Source organism: Crocodylus siamensis, chromosome 15, assembly GCF_052110815.1.
Source record: "Crocodylus siamensis isolate JL-2025a chromosome 15, ASM5211081v1, whole genome shotgun sequence".
In the NCBI taxonomy this organism is placed as follows: domain Eukaryota; kingdom Metazoa; phylum Chordata; order Crocodylia; family Crocodylidae; genus Crocodylus; species Crocodylus siamensis.
Window position 1 is genome coordinate 50,578,462 of NC_143409.1, and position 17,437 is coordinate 50,595,898.

The 17,437-nt window shown below is 50.9% G+C and overlaps 1 protein-coding gene across 1 annotated transcript; it reads right to left on the reverse strand.

Moving 5' to 3' along the window:
- Positions 1-761: 761 nt before the first annotated feature.
- Positions 762-14,914, reverse strand: LOC149852734 (uncharacterized). The gene is made up of 2 exons (XM_090029774.1): positions 14,615-14,914; positions 762-3,726 (listed from the first exon to the last, which is right to left on the reverse strand). The coding sequence occupies exon 2, from the start codon at positions 3,716-3,718 to the stop codon at positions 2,345-2,347; it is 1,374 nt and encodes a 457-aa protein (XP_089885900.1). The 5' UTR covers positions 3,719-3,726; positions 14,615-14,914; the 3' UTR covers positions 762-2,344.
- Between the last annotated feature and the right edge of the window lie 2,523 nt (positions 14,915-17,437).

Here is a 17,437-nt window from a genome sequence, read left to right on the forward strand (position 1 = left end):
TGTTCTTTGACCAACACTGTCACAATCAACATCCCAGGATGTCCTGAGCTCAGACACAGCAGGGATTTCCATGTAGCTGAAAGAAGCACCAGCAGCCCTGGAGACTAACTCTGTATCTCCACCATGCAGCAGGGAAGTGACAGGCAATTCGTCCCCTCCTGGAGCCCATCCAAGGGAGGTGATGCTCTCCCCTACCGTGGGGGTCTTTAAGAGAAGGCTGGATGGGCATCTGGCTGAGGCCATCTGCCCCCAGCGCTTTCCTGCCCAGGGCAGGGGGTCGGACTCGATGATCTGTTGAGGTCTGGTCTTACTCTGATCATTTGGGGTGACCTATGGCAGAGATGAGAGGTAGGGGAGAGATGCGCCTTATAGACTAAATCAAAAAAGCACCAGCTTTCATGAGCCTAATCTCTCTGCATCAGAAACGGTGAAAAGAACAACAGTCTTTCCAACTCTAGGGAGCACACAGCTCCCTTTAGTGTGTGGGAGCAAAACCCATGGTTGAGGGGGTTGCAGATATGACAGCAAATGCAGGGGAAGGGAGTCATGGGTGGATCTAGGATCTGGAAGAGGGGGGTACAGATGGGGTGATGCATCATTAGAGAGAGCAGAAGACATTTTTCTCCAGTGAAGGCTAGCAGCTTAGTGTCACCGCCTTCAGTTTCAGATCAAAGAAATATAACCTTATTGGAATGTGCTCGAATCTGCTAGATTATGTCTTAAGCTTAAGAAGCACAAACTAGGCAAAAATAGCCTGAAGATAATGTGTCATTAGCCCTGCAGCCATTGACTGTTTAATGTACATCACTTAATCAGATTCATAAAGCCAACTCGAGCCTTGCTGAGCATCTTGACCGTGCCCCCCGGTACTTCTCTGGTGGTCATTTCTCATTTCTACACCCGAGTTCATATGACCGCCGCTGAGTTAAGGCTTTTAGCTGGAGCTAAAAGAAAGCACCGGGCACTCTGGTTCATGTCATGTCAGGTTTCTTGACCCGGCGCTACAAGTTGTGACAGGAATGTGCTGAAGTTCAAATCAATTTGATCACCTCATGTAGGGAGTCAAGGTCTCAGCCACGACTATTGCAATGTGGATTCCCCGGTCCCTCCCTTTCCTGACTCCAACCACGAGAATCGAAGCCCGGGGTCCTTGCTCTCTCCCTTTCTCTTCCCTCAACCCGTAGTCTGCTTTAGCAGTTAATTCTTGTGGTTGCGGAGGCCCTCACTACATGGTACATATATTACACAATTCACTGGTTAAATCATGAAATCAATTTAGACTGGCCACACATGCAAAGTCAGGCTGGTTACACGTGCAAAAGAATTACCATGCCATAAAAATGTCTATCAAGATACAAAATGAGCCAACTGGCTACAGAGTGCTTTAAAATGTGTAACAAATTTCTAGCTGGTTTCTGCCTTTCGTCTGAACATGTGGCAGATCCCTTGAAGCACTGCACATAGTGAATGCAGTGAAATGCTGAGGACTATCGTGACAACAAGCAGCAAACTCATACCCACAATCTTCCCTCTGGCTTGGGCCAGCCAGTTGCTCTTAGCGAGTGCTAAGTGGCAAGAGGTTGGCATTCCTCTTTGTTCATTCAGGTTTTCCCAGAGTCTTCTCAGCAGCATGGGAGAGTGGGATAACACTGGGTGAGATATACTATGCTTGGAGGCTAAGGGGGCAGGGTAGTGTCCAAAGACGGACCCGCCCCAGTCACTGCTCAGCCTGAGCGCACCCTTGCAGGGTTCATAATTCTGCTTTTCCCACGGGGCACTCTGGTTCTGGGTTCGTCATTCTCCACCCCGTCCCATCGGGCTTCCACCATCCTGTTGGGGAACACCCATGAGAAACGACCCCATCTGCCGATCGCCAGCCCCTTTCCCCAGCCCCACAAAAGGTCCAACTCCTTCCTGTTGATGATTGTCTTCTAAGTTAAGCCCACATGGCAGAAGCTGCTTTGCAGTGGCCTGCTTCAAGGTCCTTCCTTAATGGGTTTAATAGCTTGGTGGGATGGAGTAGGATGGGAGTTACCTTTGAGGGATCTTCTAATGTGAGCGAGTGGCTGGGAGTCTTAACAACTGGCCACAATCAGGACTGAAGGGGCTGTAGACTGAACCGGACAGTCCTTCTCTAGTCCTAACAGGCAGGCCCCCTTCTCATCTTCTCCAAGAGCTGATATGGAGATAAATGGAGCTTTACCAAGGTGACCTTTGAGGCACTGGCTGGTTGAGGTCATCCAAAAGAAGGTGCGAAAATTATTGTTTGTGGAGTTTTGCTTGGTTGAGGCTAGTAGCTTGGACCCCAGTGAGGCACCGACTCATTTCTCTCAGCTCCCCGAGCTCAGGGGTTCAGTTTGAGTTTCACCTTCTCTATGGTGTCCAGCCTGGTGCTGAGGTCCCTCTGGAAGTTGCCCTTCATCTCCCCCACCAGCCTGGTGAGGGCCTCCTGGGCTTCCTTGCAGCCTCTGTCCAGCTGAGCTTTCTCAGCAGGGAAACTGGAACGGTCCTTACCCAGGAGACGCCCCACTTGGCTGAGTAGCTCCATCAGGTGTCTCTCAACTATTGTGGCGTAGGTGTGGGAGATCAATTGTACTAGCTGAGCCACGCTGACAGCGCTGAATGCCTGTGTGACCTGTTGGAGGTCGCTAGCCGAGTCCAAGCACTCCCTGATGTGCCAGTTGAGAGAGAAGTCCACCAGGTTGGAGATCATCTGGAAGAACTGCCCCATCTTCTTCCACTGTTGATGCACGTTCCTCAAGGCCTCCAGTCCTTCTTCCAGGGAGGAGACGTTCCCCTTCAAATCTCTTTCCTCCAGCTCGCACCGATTCACAGCACACTGGAGTTCTGCCATCTCCTTGTTCAGGCGTTTGATCCTTTGGTAGTTGCTCTCCTTATCTTGCTGAGCCCCAACCAGCATCTCTTGGTTCTTCTCCAGTTTAGCGGTGTGTTTTTCCATCACCGCAGTCTCTCCCTTTGCTCCAAGAGCATCCAGAAAGTTGGGTTTGTTTTTCACGGCCTTCACAAACTCCTCGAAGGCTGCCTGCTCCTGAGCTTCCAACTGTGCATGTGTCAGCTCAGCGTGGTTCTGTTCGCTCTTGGCAGGCTCCATCTGGGTCCTTGCCCCTTCCAGCTCTTTCTGCATTGTCTCCAATTCCTTCTTATAGTCCTCTCTGGCATTTAGGCAGGCCTGAAACAGCTCCTGCAATGCATCTTCTTGATCCATGAACTTGGCCTTCGCTTCTTCTGCCAGAGTCTTGCACTCATCTACCTTTTCCTGCATGCCCTCGATCTGTGCCACGAGCTGGTCCCTTCTCAAGTTTGCATCCTGGAGAAAACCGTGCATGAGATTTGCCAGCTTCCTGGGGACACTCTTCAGCTGCAGGCTGATCAGGGCGGCGTTGTCCATGCCCAGCTGGAAGGCATCCCACACTCTGTCACATACTTCCTTCAAGCACACCTTGAAGGATTCAAGCTCTCTGAAGTATTTGTACCCATCACTAGGGGCATTGTCACAGATGGAGAAATCGCCCTTCTCCACAGGGATGCACACCAGCTGTCCCAGCAGTGCAACGGTGATGGGGGCTAGCAGAAGGAGCTTCTCCCAGTCAGCCTCAGGCTTCATCAGCAGCTCGGCCTCCTCACGCACCTTGCTCTCGTCCTCATAGCTCAGCTCAGATTTCATCATGATGTGAGCTGGTTCCTCCTCAGCTGTCATGGTGCAGCCTGTAAAACAGGGAACAGGGGTCACCCACGGGCAGATCTAGGATTTTGAAAAGGGGGTTGCAGGTGGTGAGGCACATTCATCACACAATATAGATGTTTCTCCAGTTAAAAAGGAACTAGAAACTTTACTAATATGCTAGGGGCCCAGGGCTATATTAGTTTAAGACTGAAGCAAAAACAGATATTCATTTATTGGCAGGTGTCTTACTATCTTATATGTCATGTATAAAAAAACACAACAAACCAGGCAAAAATCACCAGAAGAGGTTGTTTCATTAGTCCCGTGGTCTTTAGAATGAAGCAGAAACCAAAAGCTAGCCTTCCTGAGCATCTCAGCAGTGCATCCAACACTTCTCTGAAAGTTATTTCCCTGCCTGAATTAACGTTCACCTGACGACATTTTCACACCTGACTTTAATGTTTTTAGCAGGAGTTAAAAGCAGTCTGGCAAGGCTGAGAAATAGGAGCTTCATGACCAGAAGCAGGTAACAGACTGCAGAACTGCAGGAGAAAGGACAGCTGGATAAGCAGAACACCCCCAACATCAGAAAGGAGAGAGGGGGGTTAACACCTGTGCAATGAAGAGTTTAGCAGGAATGGGGTAGATTACAATGAGCCATGATCAGAGCTGTCCCTAAGGGTGCACGGGCCTGGGGGAGGGCACGGTGGCGAGTGGCCGCGGAGTGGGGGGGGAGCAAGCAGCTGGAGCCAGTAGCACTTGGCAGTGACGGTGCATGGCAGCCACAGCGGGGTCTATGCAGCACTGTCTGCGGGGCCCCCCAAAGCATGGGGCCTGGGGCAGTCGCCCTGATTTGCGACCCCCTCCCCAGGGACAGCCCTGGTCATGATATCAATTGACTCCCTCATTACTGCCTGACTAGAAATGACGCTGCCACCCCCAGAGAAGTTGGTTTTAAGCTCTGGGTGGAGCAGGAATTAAAGGGGGGTGCATCTGCGCCCCTGTGGATCCACCCCTGGGTGAAATCTCCTTGCTGGACATCCTTCTATACTCTGAAGCCCCCTGGGTCCACCCATTGTCCAGTCACCATCTCTGGCCTCTCAAATTTGCTTGACTCCTAGTATTAGACTATATGTAGGTTTTGGACCTTGTGAACCTGCTGCCCTAGGCTGGAAGACCTGTCTCGAACCCTTCCTTACATTACCCCATCTTAAGATCACCCTCCAGAAAGGTTCACTGTACTTAGCATACAGTTTAACCCAGTAGCGCTCAACACTTTTCCCTGGGGCGCCAGATGCACAGTGCCCAGTCAGCGCACGGGCTGGATCTGGCTGGTGGTCCTGATCCAGCTCCCGGGGCAGGCGTGGTGGGTCCCCATCCAGCTGCAAGGCGGGGAAGGAGAAGCAGGCTCGCTCTGAAGCAGTGGTGTGAGGTGAGGGGTAGGGGGCATAGCCTGGCCTCAGTCTGGCTGCATGGGAGGGGAAGGGAGCATAGCTCAGCCCCAATCTCGCCCTGCGCATCATGGCAAACGTTATGTTGGGTTTCACACGCTAAGTAGCAGAACACACTCTTACTGTATTTATTGAATATGATGCACATTGACATTTCTACCTGCTGGGGTTTTTTTGGGGGGGTGCATGCTGCATTTGAGAAAATATGGTATAAAACAGAACCCAGCCCTTGTTTCTGTACCTTATTCGATTCTGGGAGTAGGGTAGTTACTCAGGTGTCCCCTCTCCCTTTCACCCTCTTCCTATCGTCATGCCCCAGACCTCAGGTTATAAACTTGTGCTCTCTCCCCCTTCCTGACCACATAACTCTTGAATTCCCTTCTGCACAGGGCAACAGCTTCTGCCGGAGGGGTGGAGAGCGCCGTCCCCTGCACGTATGCTCCCCCCAGAGCAGCTTCTCCTGGAGGAAGGAGGTGGGAGACATCAGGTTGAGGCCTGTCAGCAGAGCAGGGAAGTGGACCCAGGTTTCTCACTGCACTGAAAAGAACCAGTGGCTCATCTAATACATGCAGATTTGGCATTTTTAGAGCATGTCTGGTAAGACTGAGCTCTTCAGACACAGCAGAGGAACACCTCAAAGCCAGTCTGGGTGTAGGCATGAGCTACTTGCCAAGCTGCTGCTCCCTGCCCAGTCTGCTGCTCTGCCTTCTGCTCCCTGCCCCACCTGCTGCTTTTTCCTTCCTGCCTGATCTGCTGCTCTGCGGTCTTGTGCCTGCCCTTTGCTCCCTGCCCAATCTACAGCTCTTCTTTTTGCTCCCCGACTATCTGCCACCGCACTGCTTATAGTTTCATAGATGTTCGGGTTGGAAGGGACCTATTAGATCACCAAGTCCGACCCCTGCCCTGGGCAGGAATGAGTACTGGGGCCAGATGAGCCCAGCCAGGTGTCCGTCCAATCTCCTTTTAAACACCTCCAAGGCAGAGGACAGCACCACTTCCCTTGGAAGCTTATTCCATATTTTGGCAACCCTCACTGTAAATTTTTTTTTTCCCTGATGTCCAGTCTGAATTTGCTCTCTTCCAGTTTATGGCCATTATTTCTAGTTACCCTGACAGGTGCCCTGGTAAACATTGTATGTCCAGCAGAGGAGGCTCAGTTGTAGGGCCATGTCCCCTCCTGATTTGCCATGAGCCAACCACTGAGACTAGCCATACCACTTGTGGCATCCACATTACAGGATGGCCACCCCTGCTTTATGGTATGAAGAAACATTGTATTTATCATGGGTGAATACCCTTTTTCCTGGTACTGTACAGACATACACATCCATTATCCTGCTCCACTTCACCCTAAAACAAGCTGGATAAAATGCAGTGACACTTTATCCTGAGACATCGTTGTGCACATCTGTACAGTGACTCCGGGGTCAAGCCAAGAAGCTTGAGAGGGTCATGTTCTGAGCTGGGACAAATCCTGGGGCAATCAATGACATGCTTTAATAACACAGTCAAGTCATATGAGGCATCTACTTATAGCCTTAGTATCTCTGTGGCTGAGATCCCCTGTGTCTCCATCTCACCTGGAGCACTGTGTCCAGTTTTGGACCATGCACTTCAAGAAGGATATGGACAGATTGGAAAATCAAACGCATTATAAGAACTCAAGAATGTAAGAACTGCCATTTACTAGGTGAGACCATAGATCCGTCTTGCTCACTCTCCTGTGTCATACAGCAGCAGGGAGCAAATCCTGAAAGGGTGAGGGAACTGGGTCTGAGCAGGGTTTTGTTCACTGTTCCTCTCTCTGTTGCAGCTGCTAGTACTTAAGGTCCAGGAAGTTCTGATCCAGAGGCTGCCCTTCCCATGGGCGACTGGTGCCGCCTTAGTCAGGGGGGACACGTGCCCCCCCCCCCGCGACCAATTGTGTCAACTGGGGGGCGGGGGGAGCCCATGGCTGATCCCATGACGGCTGATCACTGCAGCCGTTTCTGGGAGTGGCTCTGGTGATTGGCCGATGCTTGCAGGGGGGGCACCAGTGCTCCCACCTGCTCCCCATGCCCATCGCCGAGACAGCGAGTGCAGCCAGTCAGGGAGCACATCAGCACTCTCCGGGAGTGCACGTGCACACGCTATGCGTCGCCACAGCTGCCCTGCCCTCTCCCATGTTCAATAGGTACTAACGTGCCTTTCCTCTACAAAGTGTTCAATCTCCCTTTGAACCTGGCTAAAGGGTCAGCCTCCACGCAGCTGGTGGCAACGAGTTCCATACTTGAATGACACGTTGGGTGAAAAATAAATCCCTTTTTTTTCATTTTAAACTTACTCTCTCTGCTATGTGTTGCAACCCCTAGTTTTCGTATTGGGAGAGTAAAAAGTAACCCCCTTATTTACTTCCTTTCCATTATTTTGGATTTTGTTAACCCGTCTCATGTCACCCTTCAAGCATCTCTTTCCTACACTGAACAGGCTTGGCCTCTTGAGTCTCTCCTCATATGGAAGCCCCTCCATCCAACCCACCACTCTTGGTGCCCTTCTGCAGGTCTTCTCTAGTTCTTCCATCTCCCTTTTTGAGGTGTGGGGTCCATCCTGGGGCCTGTTAACAGGAGGGTCACTTGCAAATCAAGAGCAGTGATTCTCTTAGTCTATTCAGCATTGGTGAGGCCTCCCCAGGAGCGCTGTGTCCAGTTTTGGGGCCTGTGTTTCAAGGATATGGAGAGATTTTTAGAAAGAGTTCAGCAAAGTGCAAGACAATTGATCAGGGGCCTGGCAGACCAGACTGTTGGGGAGAGGCCAAAAGAACTAGGGTTACTGAGTCTGGAGAAGATGGAGGGGGGATTTGATCACAGCCTTCAAATCCCTGAAGGACAGAGAGAATGGAGATGGGCTTTTCTCTCTGGCTGTAAAGGACAGGACTAGGAGCAATGGCCTTAGGGTGCAGCAGGTAACATTAAGGTTGGAGGTGAAGAGGAACGTTGTGACTAGGAGGGATCCAGGATTGGACCAGGCTGCCCAGAGAAACTGTGGAATCAACTTCCTTGGAGATTTTCATGAGCCAATTAGACAGACACGTGCCTGGGATTGTTTAATCAGGGATGATCCCGTCCTGAGCAGGGGCCTGGACTAGATGTGACCTTAGGAGGTCCCTTCCAGCCCAACTTTCCTATGATCAGGGTAAAAATGAATGCCTGCCTCTCTAGTCAAGTCTATACTGAAGACCGTGGGATCCTCAGAAAACAGGGGATCTACACAGTTTGTGATCCAAGTGCTGCTGAAAAACTGGGCACGGCTTGGGGATTAGCACGTAAGAATGCAGTTTGAAAGAGTTGCTTTTCAGCGAGAGAGGAAAGGAATTTGGTCCATTTAGCTGGCTGAAAAAAAGGGTCAGAGGTGGCCCAATTATTTATGGGAAGAGAAACACTGTCTGGGCTGACAGAAGTTTTTGTGACTGAGAAGTTTTCTAGTGAAACAACTGAACCCCCCCTCCCCTTGCCCCAAGGAATCCCACTAAATTTGTAATGAATAAATGCTTTCATTATTCCAATCTTTTTATCTTTGCCTGGCTCAGTTTAGGGGGATTTTTACCACCAACAGGTTCATTGCAACTGTTATAATTCACAGGGCACACATTGCCATGGAGACAACGATAAAACCCGTGGGCTTGTACAAACCAGCTGAACAGCAGGAGGATTTGGATGGTTTGCATGGATGTCTTTTCCTTTGTCAAAAGCCTCTCAAAATATTTAATCATTTCTACCAGGCATATATCATAGAAAATTCAGGCTGGAAGGGACCTCCAGAGGTCATGTCTGGTCTAACAGGGGTTGACGCAGGATTACTTCCATCCAAACTATCCCAGACACATCCTCGTCTAACCTGGTCCTAGAACTATACAACAAACCTGTTGCACAAGTACAAGGCCCATTGCCCAAGGGTGCCAAGAGCCCTTAAAGCTATCAGAGGTAAAGCAGGGGAACAAGGGCTATCAGTGTCCCATCTTCTGCTTTCTGTCCAATCTGTTGCTCTGCTTTCTGCTTTGTGCCCTGTGCTCCCTGTGTGATCTGCTGCTCTGCTTTCTGCTCCCTCCCTATCTGTCACTGGGCTGCCTGTCCCATTCCTGATCTACCATGCGTCAGGAACTACAGGATGCTCTGGCACGGCTGAATGAAATGGCAACGGAACAGCAGACGAAATTCAAGGTTAAAGTGATGCACGTAGACAATGATAACCCAAACTATACCAACGCTATGATGGGCTCTACATGAGCTGCTATCACGAAGGAAAGAGATCTGGGACTCATTGTGGGCCCCGGATAAGAACATCAAGAGGGATGTGCACAACCTCGAGAGGGTTCAGAGGAGGCCACTCGTATGGTCAGGGGCCTGCAGGCCAAGCTTTACGAGGAGCGATTGAGGGCCCTGGATCTCTTCAGCCTTCGCAAGACAAGGCTGAGAGGTGATCTTGTGGCTGCCTACAAATTAATTAGGGGGGACCAGCAAGGAATAGGAGATGCTGTTTACCAGGGCACCCCTTGGGGTAACAACAGCCACAAACTGACGGACAGCAGATTTAGGTTAGACATCAGGAAGAACTTCTTTATGATAAGGGTTACCAGAATCTGGAATGGGGTCCCAAGGGAGGTGGTGCTCTTTCCTACCGAGGGGGTCTTTAAGAGGAAGCTGGACGTGCATCTGGATGGACCCCAGCACTTTTTCTTACCCAGAGCAGGGGGTTGGACTCGATGATCTGCTAAGGTCCCTTCTGACCCAAACATCTATGAAACATCTGTGCTCAGCAGCCATCAAGATTTCATAGACATTTGGGCTGGAAGGGACCCCGGAGAATCATTGAGTCCAGCCCGCTGCCCCAGGGGCAGGAAGTCAGGAGGGATCACAGGATCCCAGCAAGATAAGCATCCAAATGTGTCTTGAAGGTGCTCAGAGTGGGTGCCTGAACCGCCTCCGATGGCAGTCTATTCCAGACCTTGGGGGCTCGGACAGTGAAGAAATTCTTCCTTATGTCCAGCCTGAACCAGTCACAGTGGAGTTTGTGACTGTTTGATCTTGTCATCCCTTGGGGGGCTCCGGTGAACCGTCATTCCCCCAGATCCTGATGAGCACCCACATAAACTTAGAGGTGGCCACCAGGTCCCCCCCGAGCCTGTGCTTTTCCAGGCTGAATAGCCCCATGGCTCTCAGCCTGTCATCACAAGGTCTGTTTTTCTGACCTCTGATCATGCGCGTGGCTCTCCTCTGGACTCTCTCAAGCTTCTCCACATCCTTTTTGAATTGTGGAGCCCAAAACTGGATGCAGTACTTCAGCTGCGGCCTCACAAGGCTGCGTAGAATGGGAGAATGACGTCCCGGGATTTGCTTGAGAAGCATCTACGGATGCAAGCCAGTGTTTTGCTCGCTTTACTGGCTGCAGTATCACATTGCAGGCTCATGTTCATCTCGTGGTCAACCATGACCCCCAAGTCCCTTTCATGTGTAGTGCTAACCAGCATAGCACTACCGAGCCTATAAGCATGCTGCAGGTTTTTCCTGCAGAGCAGAGGCAGGCAGGAGGTGGAGAACCTTTCATTTTTCGGTGTTGAACACCATCAGGTTCTTGTCCGCCCATTTGCTGAGCCTGTCCAGATCCACCTGGATCACCCACCTGTCCTCAGGTGTGGATGCTTTACCCCAGAGTTTGGTGTCATTGGCGAACCTGGCCAGTCAAGGAGGCAAACAAATTGTTAGGATTAAGAAGAAAATTGTAAATAGAATGGAAAGTCTCACAATCCTGCGTCCACACCTTGAAGACTGCCAAGTTCTCGTCCCCACACCTCTAAAAAGATCAAGAAGAACTAGAGAAGGTCCAGAGAAGGGCAACAAGGCTGATGGGTGGCATGGAGGGGCTTCCCTATGAGGAGAGACTGAAGATGCTGGGCCTGTTCAGTTTAGGAAAGAGACTCTTGAGGGGGACATGAGAAGTGCTTACAAAATCTGAAATGGCAAATGGAAAGTCAATAGGGATTTAAGATTGACTTTCTCTCCCAACACAAGAACTAGGGGTCACAAGATAAATCTAGTTCAAAGTACAGTCTATGATTCTATAAAGTTTAAAACAAACAAAAGAAAGGTCGTTCTTCACACCGCGTGTCATTAAACTGTGCGACTTGTTGCCACCAGATGTGGCGGAAGCCAACAGTGTAACTCAGGGGTGGGCCACATCCAGACCACGGGTCCCATCTGGCCTGCCGTGTGATTTCATTTGGCCCAGAGGCTTCCCAGAGGAGTCCTAAGAGCTGCGTGTGGCAGCAGGTAGTGGGGCCAGGCCACAGTGCACGGCTTCTCCCTGGCAGCTTGCAAGTCCTGGGAGCTGCATGAGAGCCACGGGGAACCCTGTGCAATGGGGCAGGCTGGCCTGGCAGACCTCCTTACCACCATGTGCAGCTCCTGAAGCTGGTGGGAGCCATGCGGTGCCTGCGCAGAGGGGCCCTGCTGCTGCTGCTGCCACCTGCGGCAGGGGCTGTGCACTATGGGGAAGGGCATATGGGAGGGTCCCCCACACACCTCCATCCTCCCTTACATCCCACAAACCCACACCCTGCCCATACCCCACCACATATACACACCCCCACACAGCACAACATACCCCGCAACACCCCCACACAGCTATACCCTTACAAACCCCACCCACACACCCCACAATACACCCCACCCACCAAGTACAAGAGTAAGACTTTATTTTTTTACCTATTATGCCATTACCTCTACATACCCTATACAAACACATGTAAATCAGGACCAAAATATTTTTTTGAAATATAATTAAAATATATTATACTAGATGCTTGACTTTGAGTATATGATTTGGGATTTTTGGAGAGGGGCTCCAAGATGGCAACCCACTCCTCCAAAAGGAGTACTTCTGGGAGCAGGTGGTGGGGTAGGCACAGGTCAAGGGTTAAGGGTGGGGACGCCTGGTCCCAAGATGGCTATCAGAGGGTAGGGCACCTATCAAGAGGAGGCCCTGGACAGCTCACCAAAACTCATTAAGCTGCCCTGCAGCTGAAATAATTGCCCGCCCCTGGTGTAACCAGATTCAAACAGGGATTGGGCATGCTCTTGTAGGGAAGGGGCATCCACAGCTATTGAGCATGGGAGTTGGGGGCACAGCCTGCAAATCAGAACTGTTTTGATCTGAAATGCTGAAGGCTGCAAGAGGAACTATGGAAAAGCCCTGGTCAGGCCCACTTCCCCCCTCCTTTCAGCGTCTGCTCTCTGCTCCTGTGTGACACCAGAGATTGGGCAAGGCAGACTTGTGATCTGACCCAGTAAATGGCAATTCTTATGTCACTACAAGGGTTGTTAACATGCACTGGAGAGATCCAAGGAAAAGGGCCAGGCCCCCACTACAGAGGAAAGCAAAACCCCCACAGTCTATAATGATCAGACCAGGGGGTGACATTTCTTCCTGACTCCAGAGGTTGGGCTGAACCTGAGCAGAGTCCTCTAACCAGGACCTGCTGGGCTGGAGTCCCAGCAGAAGCACTGGCACAAGCCAGCCACAGTCTCCAGCCTGGGATGCAGCCAACACCCAACATTGCTGAGGAAGGTGAACTCCCCCCCGAAACCCCCAAGCTTGACACCTGTATCAACAGGAGGGGAAAAACTTCCTTTCTGGCCCCATGTGGCAACCAGAAAGGCTCAGGAAGACACAAGCCCCATTATGGCTGTGCAGATAAGATGGAGGGATGGTAGTTATTAAGGAAGCATCACAGGAACAGGTGGCAAAAGGTGCCCAAGATCCCACTGGTTGAGAATAATAATCCCCTGGTAATTCTGGTCCCCACATTCACAGCCCAAACCCTCAGGGGTGCTGCTCCACCACGGTGCTGAATTTATAGCACGTGGGGTGGTGTCTCCACTCTGGACTCTTAGTGGGATGCTTATGCCATCATTACATAAGCCAAAACTAAATGGCAGTGCCATCTATTTCAGGGGTTTTCAACCTTTTTTAATAAGTGTACCCCCAGCAGCCAGACGCGGAGCAAAGGGCATGCGTGGCCACGTGCAGAGTGGCAGTAGTGCAGGGTGGTGACCCTTCCCAAGTACCCCCAAGGGTATGTGTGCCCCCGGTGATCTATTTAATTGGGGAGATTAAAAATAAGGGAAAACCCCCCCAGACCAAACCATGATGGGAAAATTAGTTTGGAAACCACACTAGGGGCTGGAACTTACAGAAGCCGCATGTTGCCTGCTGTGGTCCCCCCGCACTACCTGCGGCAGGTTTGGTGCGATGGGTTGCGTTGTGTTAGGGCTCACAGTCATTTTATGAAGGGTTTAGATTATGTATTCATCCGTGACAGTTTGGATGGGGCTGATCCTGCCTCAGGCAGCGGGTTGGACTAGATGTGACCCCTGAAGGTCCCTTCCAGCCCCACATCTCTAGGATGCTAGGAAGGGACAATGATGTGGCATCAATTCCAGTAACACCCTCAAGCCACGCAGTCAATTCTGCACAGAGGTGCAGAGTCAGACCAACTATTGATTTATAATCAGGAAGAAATTTCAGGCCCCGGTCTGACTGGCATGGATTAGTGGGGGTTTCCTACTTTTGGACTGGGGGCATGGCCCGTTTCCTTGGATCTCTTGAACATGTATTAACAACCTTTTAAAGCAGCATGGCATCAGCTTCTGTGCTTCCTTTCCTTTCCCTGCAGCAGCTTTGGGTGTGACAGTCCTCTGTTGTGTCAGGGCTGATGGCAGTTTTAGGAAAAGAGGTTAGAGAGAGGATTTGTCTGGGGTGGCTTGGATAGGGCTGATCCTCCCTCAGGCAGGTGGTTGGGCTAGGTGTGACCTCTGGAATTAAATGATGGATTTGTCCGGGGTGGCTTGGATAGGGATGACCCTGCTTCAGGCAGGGAATTGGACTAGATGACTTGTGGGGTTAATTGTGACTCTGTATAGGGTGGTCTGGATAAACCTGATCCTGCCTCCAGCAGGGGGTTGCACTAGGTGCAACCTCGGAGGTTAAATGACGGATTTGTAAAGGGTGGTTTGGATGGAGACGCTCCTGCCTCTGCCAGGGGGTTGGACTAGATGATTGCTGAGGTTAAATTCTGAATTTGGACAGGGTGATTTGGCTAGGGGCTTAGACTAGATGACCTCTGGAAGACTCCTCTAGATTTTCTATGGTTTCTGCATCTTGCAGCCGGTGAGACCTTGTGTAGCTCCCTTCGACTGCACAAAAGGGTGAGCCCAAGCAGGGAAATATGCCTCGCTGACTCTTGGGATGCAGAGCTTTCTCCCCAGTCCAGAGACAGCTCCGCAGCCGATGCGCAGCACCACGGCAGTCCAGAGCTGGATCCCCAACTGGGGGAGAAGCCCAGAGAAATCCAGGAAAAAAGCTGCTGACTGACGGCAAGGAAGGAGCTGGCTCCAAAGGGCCTTTTCTCTCCTCCTGTGCCTGCCCCATGCTGCAAAGCACTCACCTGTTTAATATGCACGAGTCGTCCCAATGTCCTCAGCTTGCAACGCTTCCTGCAGCCAGATCCAGGCCCCAAGGCAGGCGGGTGAAAAGCAAAGGCAGGGCCCCATGCAGATGAAAACTCACATTACCAGGGCGGAAATTGTCTTCTTAAAGGGGAAGTACAATAAAAGCAACCCCCCCATCCTCCCTTGCTGTCCAGGATTTGTGCATCCTGGGAGCTTCCTTCTGTGGCTCAGGCCATTGAAAGTAGGCAGGGTATGTTTGCACCTCCGAGATGTATATGCTGTTACAAGCGGCATCTGATGAAGCAAGCTGTGGCATAGAAACAGCTTATGCATCTCTAACTTAGTTGAAAAGGTGCGTATCGGCCCTGCCTTCTGCCTGACTTTGCACTGCAAATCACTCCCTCCAATCAAGCAGCAGATGAGCACAAATAGATTTATGTTAAAAAGATGTCCGTGTTTCCACTGGAGGCAGGATCTTGCCGGGCGGTGTAGTGCTTTCTAACACAAACTCATACCCCACCCCCTTCTTTCCTTCAAAAAAAATAATTTTTTTTTCAAGTGATGTATATACACTGCTGTAGCACAGCTGTGATGGAGAAAGCCCTTCAGTAGGGATTGCTTAGTGAATTTGAGAACAATGAAACGATACATGCTTATGCATATGTACACAAACATACACACAAGCACATATATGTGTGTGTATGTATATAGGTATATATGTGTGTGTGTAGATATGTGTATATATGTATGTTTATATATGCGTGTGTATGTATGTACACACATACACATGCATATATTATACACACAAATATATATAGTATATATATGCATGTATGTGTATGTAATATATACACACATATATGCTGCAAGCATATCGATATGCATACATATATACACACATATACAGACACACATGCACACACATATATACATAAACATATATACATAAACACACGCTGCAAGACTACCTCCAAGAATCAAGAACATGGGCCGCACGTATGGGATAGGGATGGAGTCTGGGAATGGGGCGGACTCAGACAAGGATGCTGCAGTCCTGCTGGAAACCACATGGAAGAGGGAGGTGGCTTCACTTCAATTCATAGCATTAATGAGACCATTAACTATAGGACCTTGTTCAGTCCTGCTGCCCACGCTCCAAAAAGGAGGTGGAAAACTTGGAAAGAGGTGCAGAAGAGAGCTGTGCGATTGACTGGTGAATCTGTTATTGGGACTTCATAGCTTCTGGCAGCTCAGCTCGTTTTCACCACCTTCTTCTTCCCAGGCACTTTGCCCCCAGAAGCAGTTCAGTCTGAATCCCAATGATTTGCATGTGAGAGAAGCGGATGGCGAGGGCCAGTTAGTTGCCAGGGGAATTGAGATGCCTAAGCCTGTGATCACACCCAATGCTAGTAAGGTGATCCTAGAAAAGCACAATGGTCAGAGGTCAGGACCAGTTTTCCTGCTCCCTACTCCATTGGCCAAGAGCCCCTTATCTCAGGGGAAGGGGCGGGAATACAGACATTTGAATCTGAGCTGGATAACTGAGCTGGATAACCAAGGCAGAGGGGTGGGAGCCTGGGACTTGCCTGGACCACGAGGACGGATTCTCAAGGGCCCGAGTCCTCCGCACCTGCCTGTGAGTATGTCTGTGTATCCTCTGCTGCATGTAGCTGCTCTTGGTTAAACCGGTGTATGGGGCAGAGGAACTTGCTTTGGCTTCTCTTGTACTTCTCCAGATGAAATAAAAGCCCCCAGAGTCATCATGGGTGTAACACTCCTGTCTCCTTCCCTATCCAGCATTTGGTGTGCACTTTCATAACCCCTCTCCACCCACTTCCTTTCCATGCCAAGGAGTTGTGTCAGCTGCCTGTGCTCATCTTCCCCTGCCAGGGCACCTGGCGTGGGAAGAAGTATGGAGGGGTGTGGGTAGTGCAGAAATGAGAGCCTATGGGGGGGCAGCACAGGGTGTGGGGCTGCGGAGGCTTGGGGGGGCGAGGTATGGAGGAGGTGAGAACCCAGGCATCCAGGAAGGTGACACAGGAGCAGTGAAGGGGTGGGGTGTCACGGTGTGTCCCAGTAACCAAATATTGGGGAATGGGTCCCAAGCATCTGGGTGGGCAGCACAGGAGTCATGGGGCTTGGAGCGGGGACTGAGAGGAGAACCTAGGCACGCCAGGGGCTGTGTCCATGTCCCCCAGTCCTTACTCCCTACCCTATGCCCACACATTCCCCATTAGTGCTCTTCTGTTTGGGGGTTGCTATGTTATACTCTAATGGGAAGGTGGGAGAGGAGGGAGGGTGTTGTCAGGTGGGAGGTGTTTATGGGTGCCACCCCCTGGTTCTTTGAGCTACAGACACTTGTGGAGGTGCTCAAAGCTCCAGCTGGGACAAATAGCTGCCAGGTGTGGGTGTGACACACACCCAGCCTGTTCCCCGCCTTTCACCCCGCACTGATGTGCACAGGGCTTTGCTCAGTGGTGCCAAAAATGTTCTCTGGAGCTTTGGAGTCGACTGAAGTCCATGAAATTGCCGTCGGTTTAGCTGGGTGTCAGGAGAGCATCTTCACTGTTAGAGCGGGAGGGGGGGAATAGACGCCGAGGGGAGCTGTGGACCCTCCGTCAGTGGAGGTGTTCGAGAAGAGATCGTACAGCCACCGGTCAGGGATGATCTAGGTGTAGCGACGTCTGTGTTGTACTACGGGAATCTCCCAGGCTTCTGGGTTTCCTGGTTGCCCCCCACCCCCACCCTCCTTTGCTTTCTGCTACATGTGGCAGGCCCTACGTGTGTTTTTGAGTCTTCCTCAGAGGCATTGGGTGTTG

Coding starts and splice junctions, on each gene's coding strand:
- LOC149852734 (XM_090029774.1), bottom strand. CDS start 3,718: ATGACAGCTGAGGAGGAACCAGCTCACATCATGATGAAATCTGAGCTG.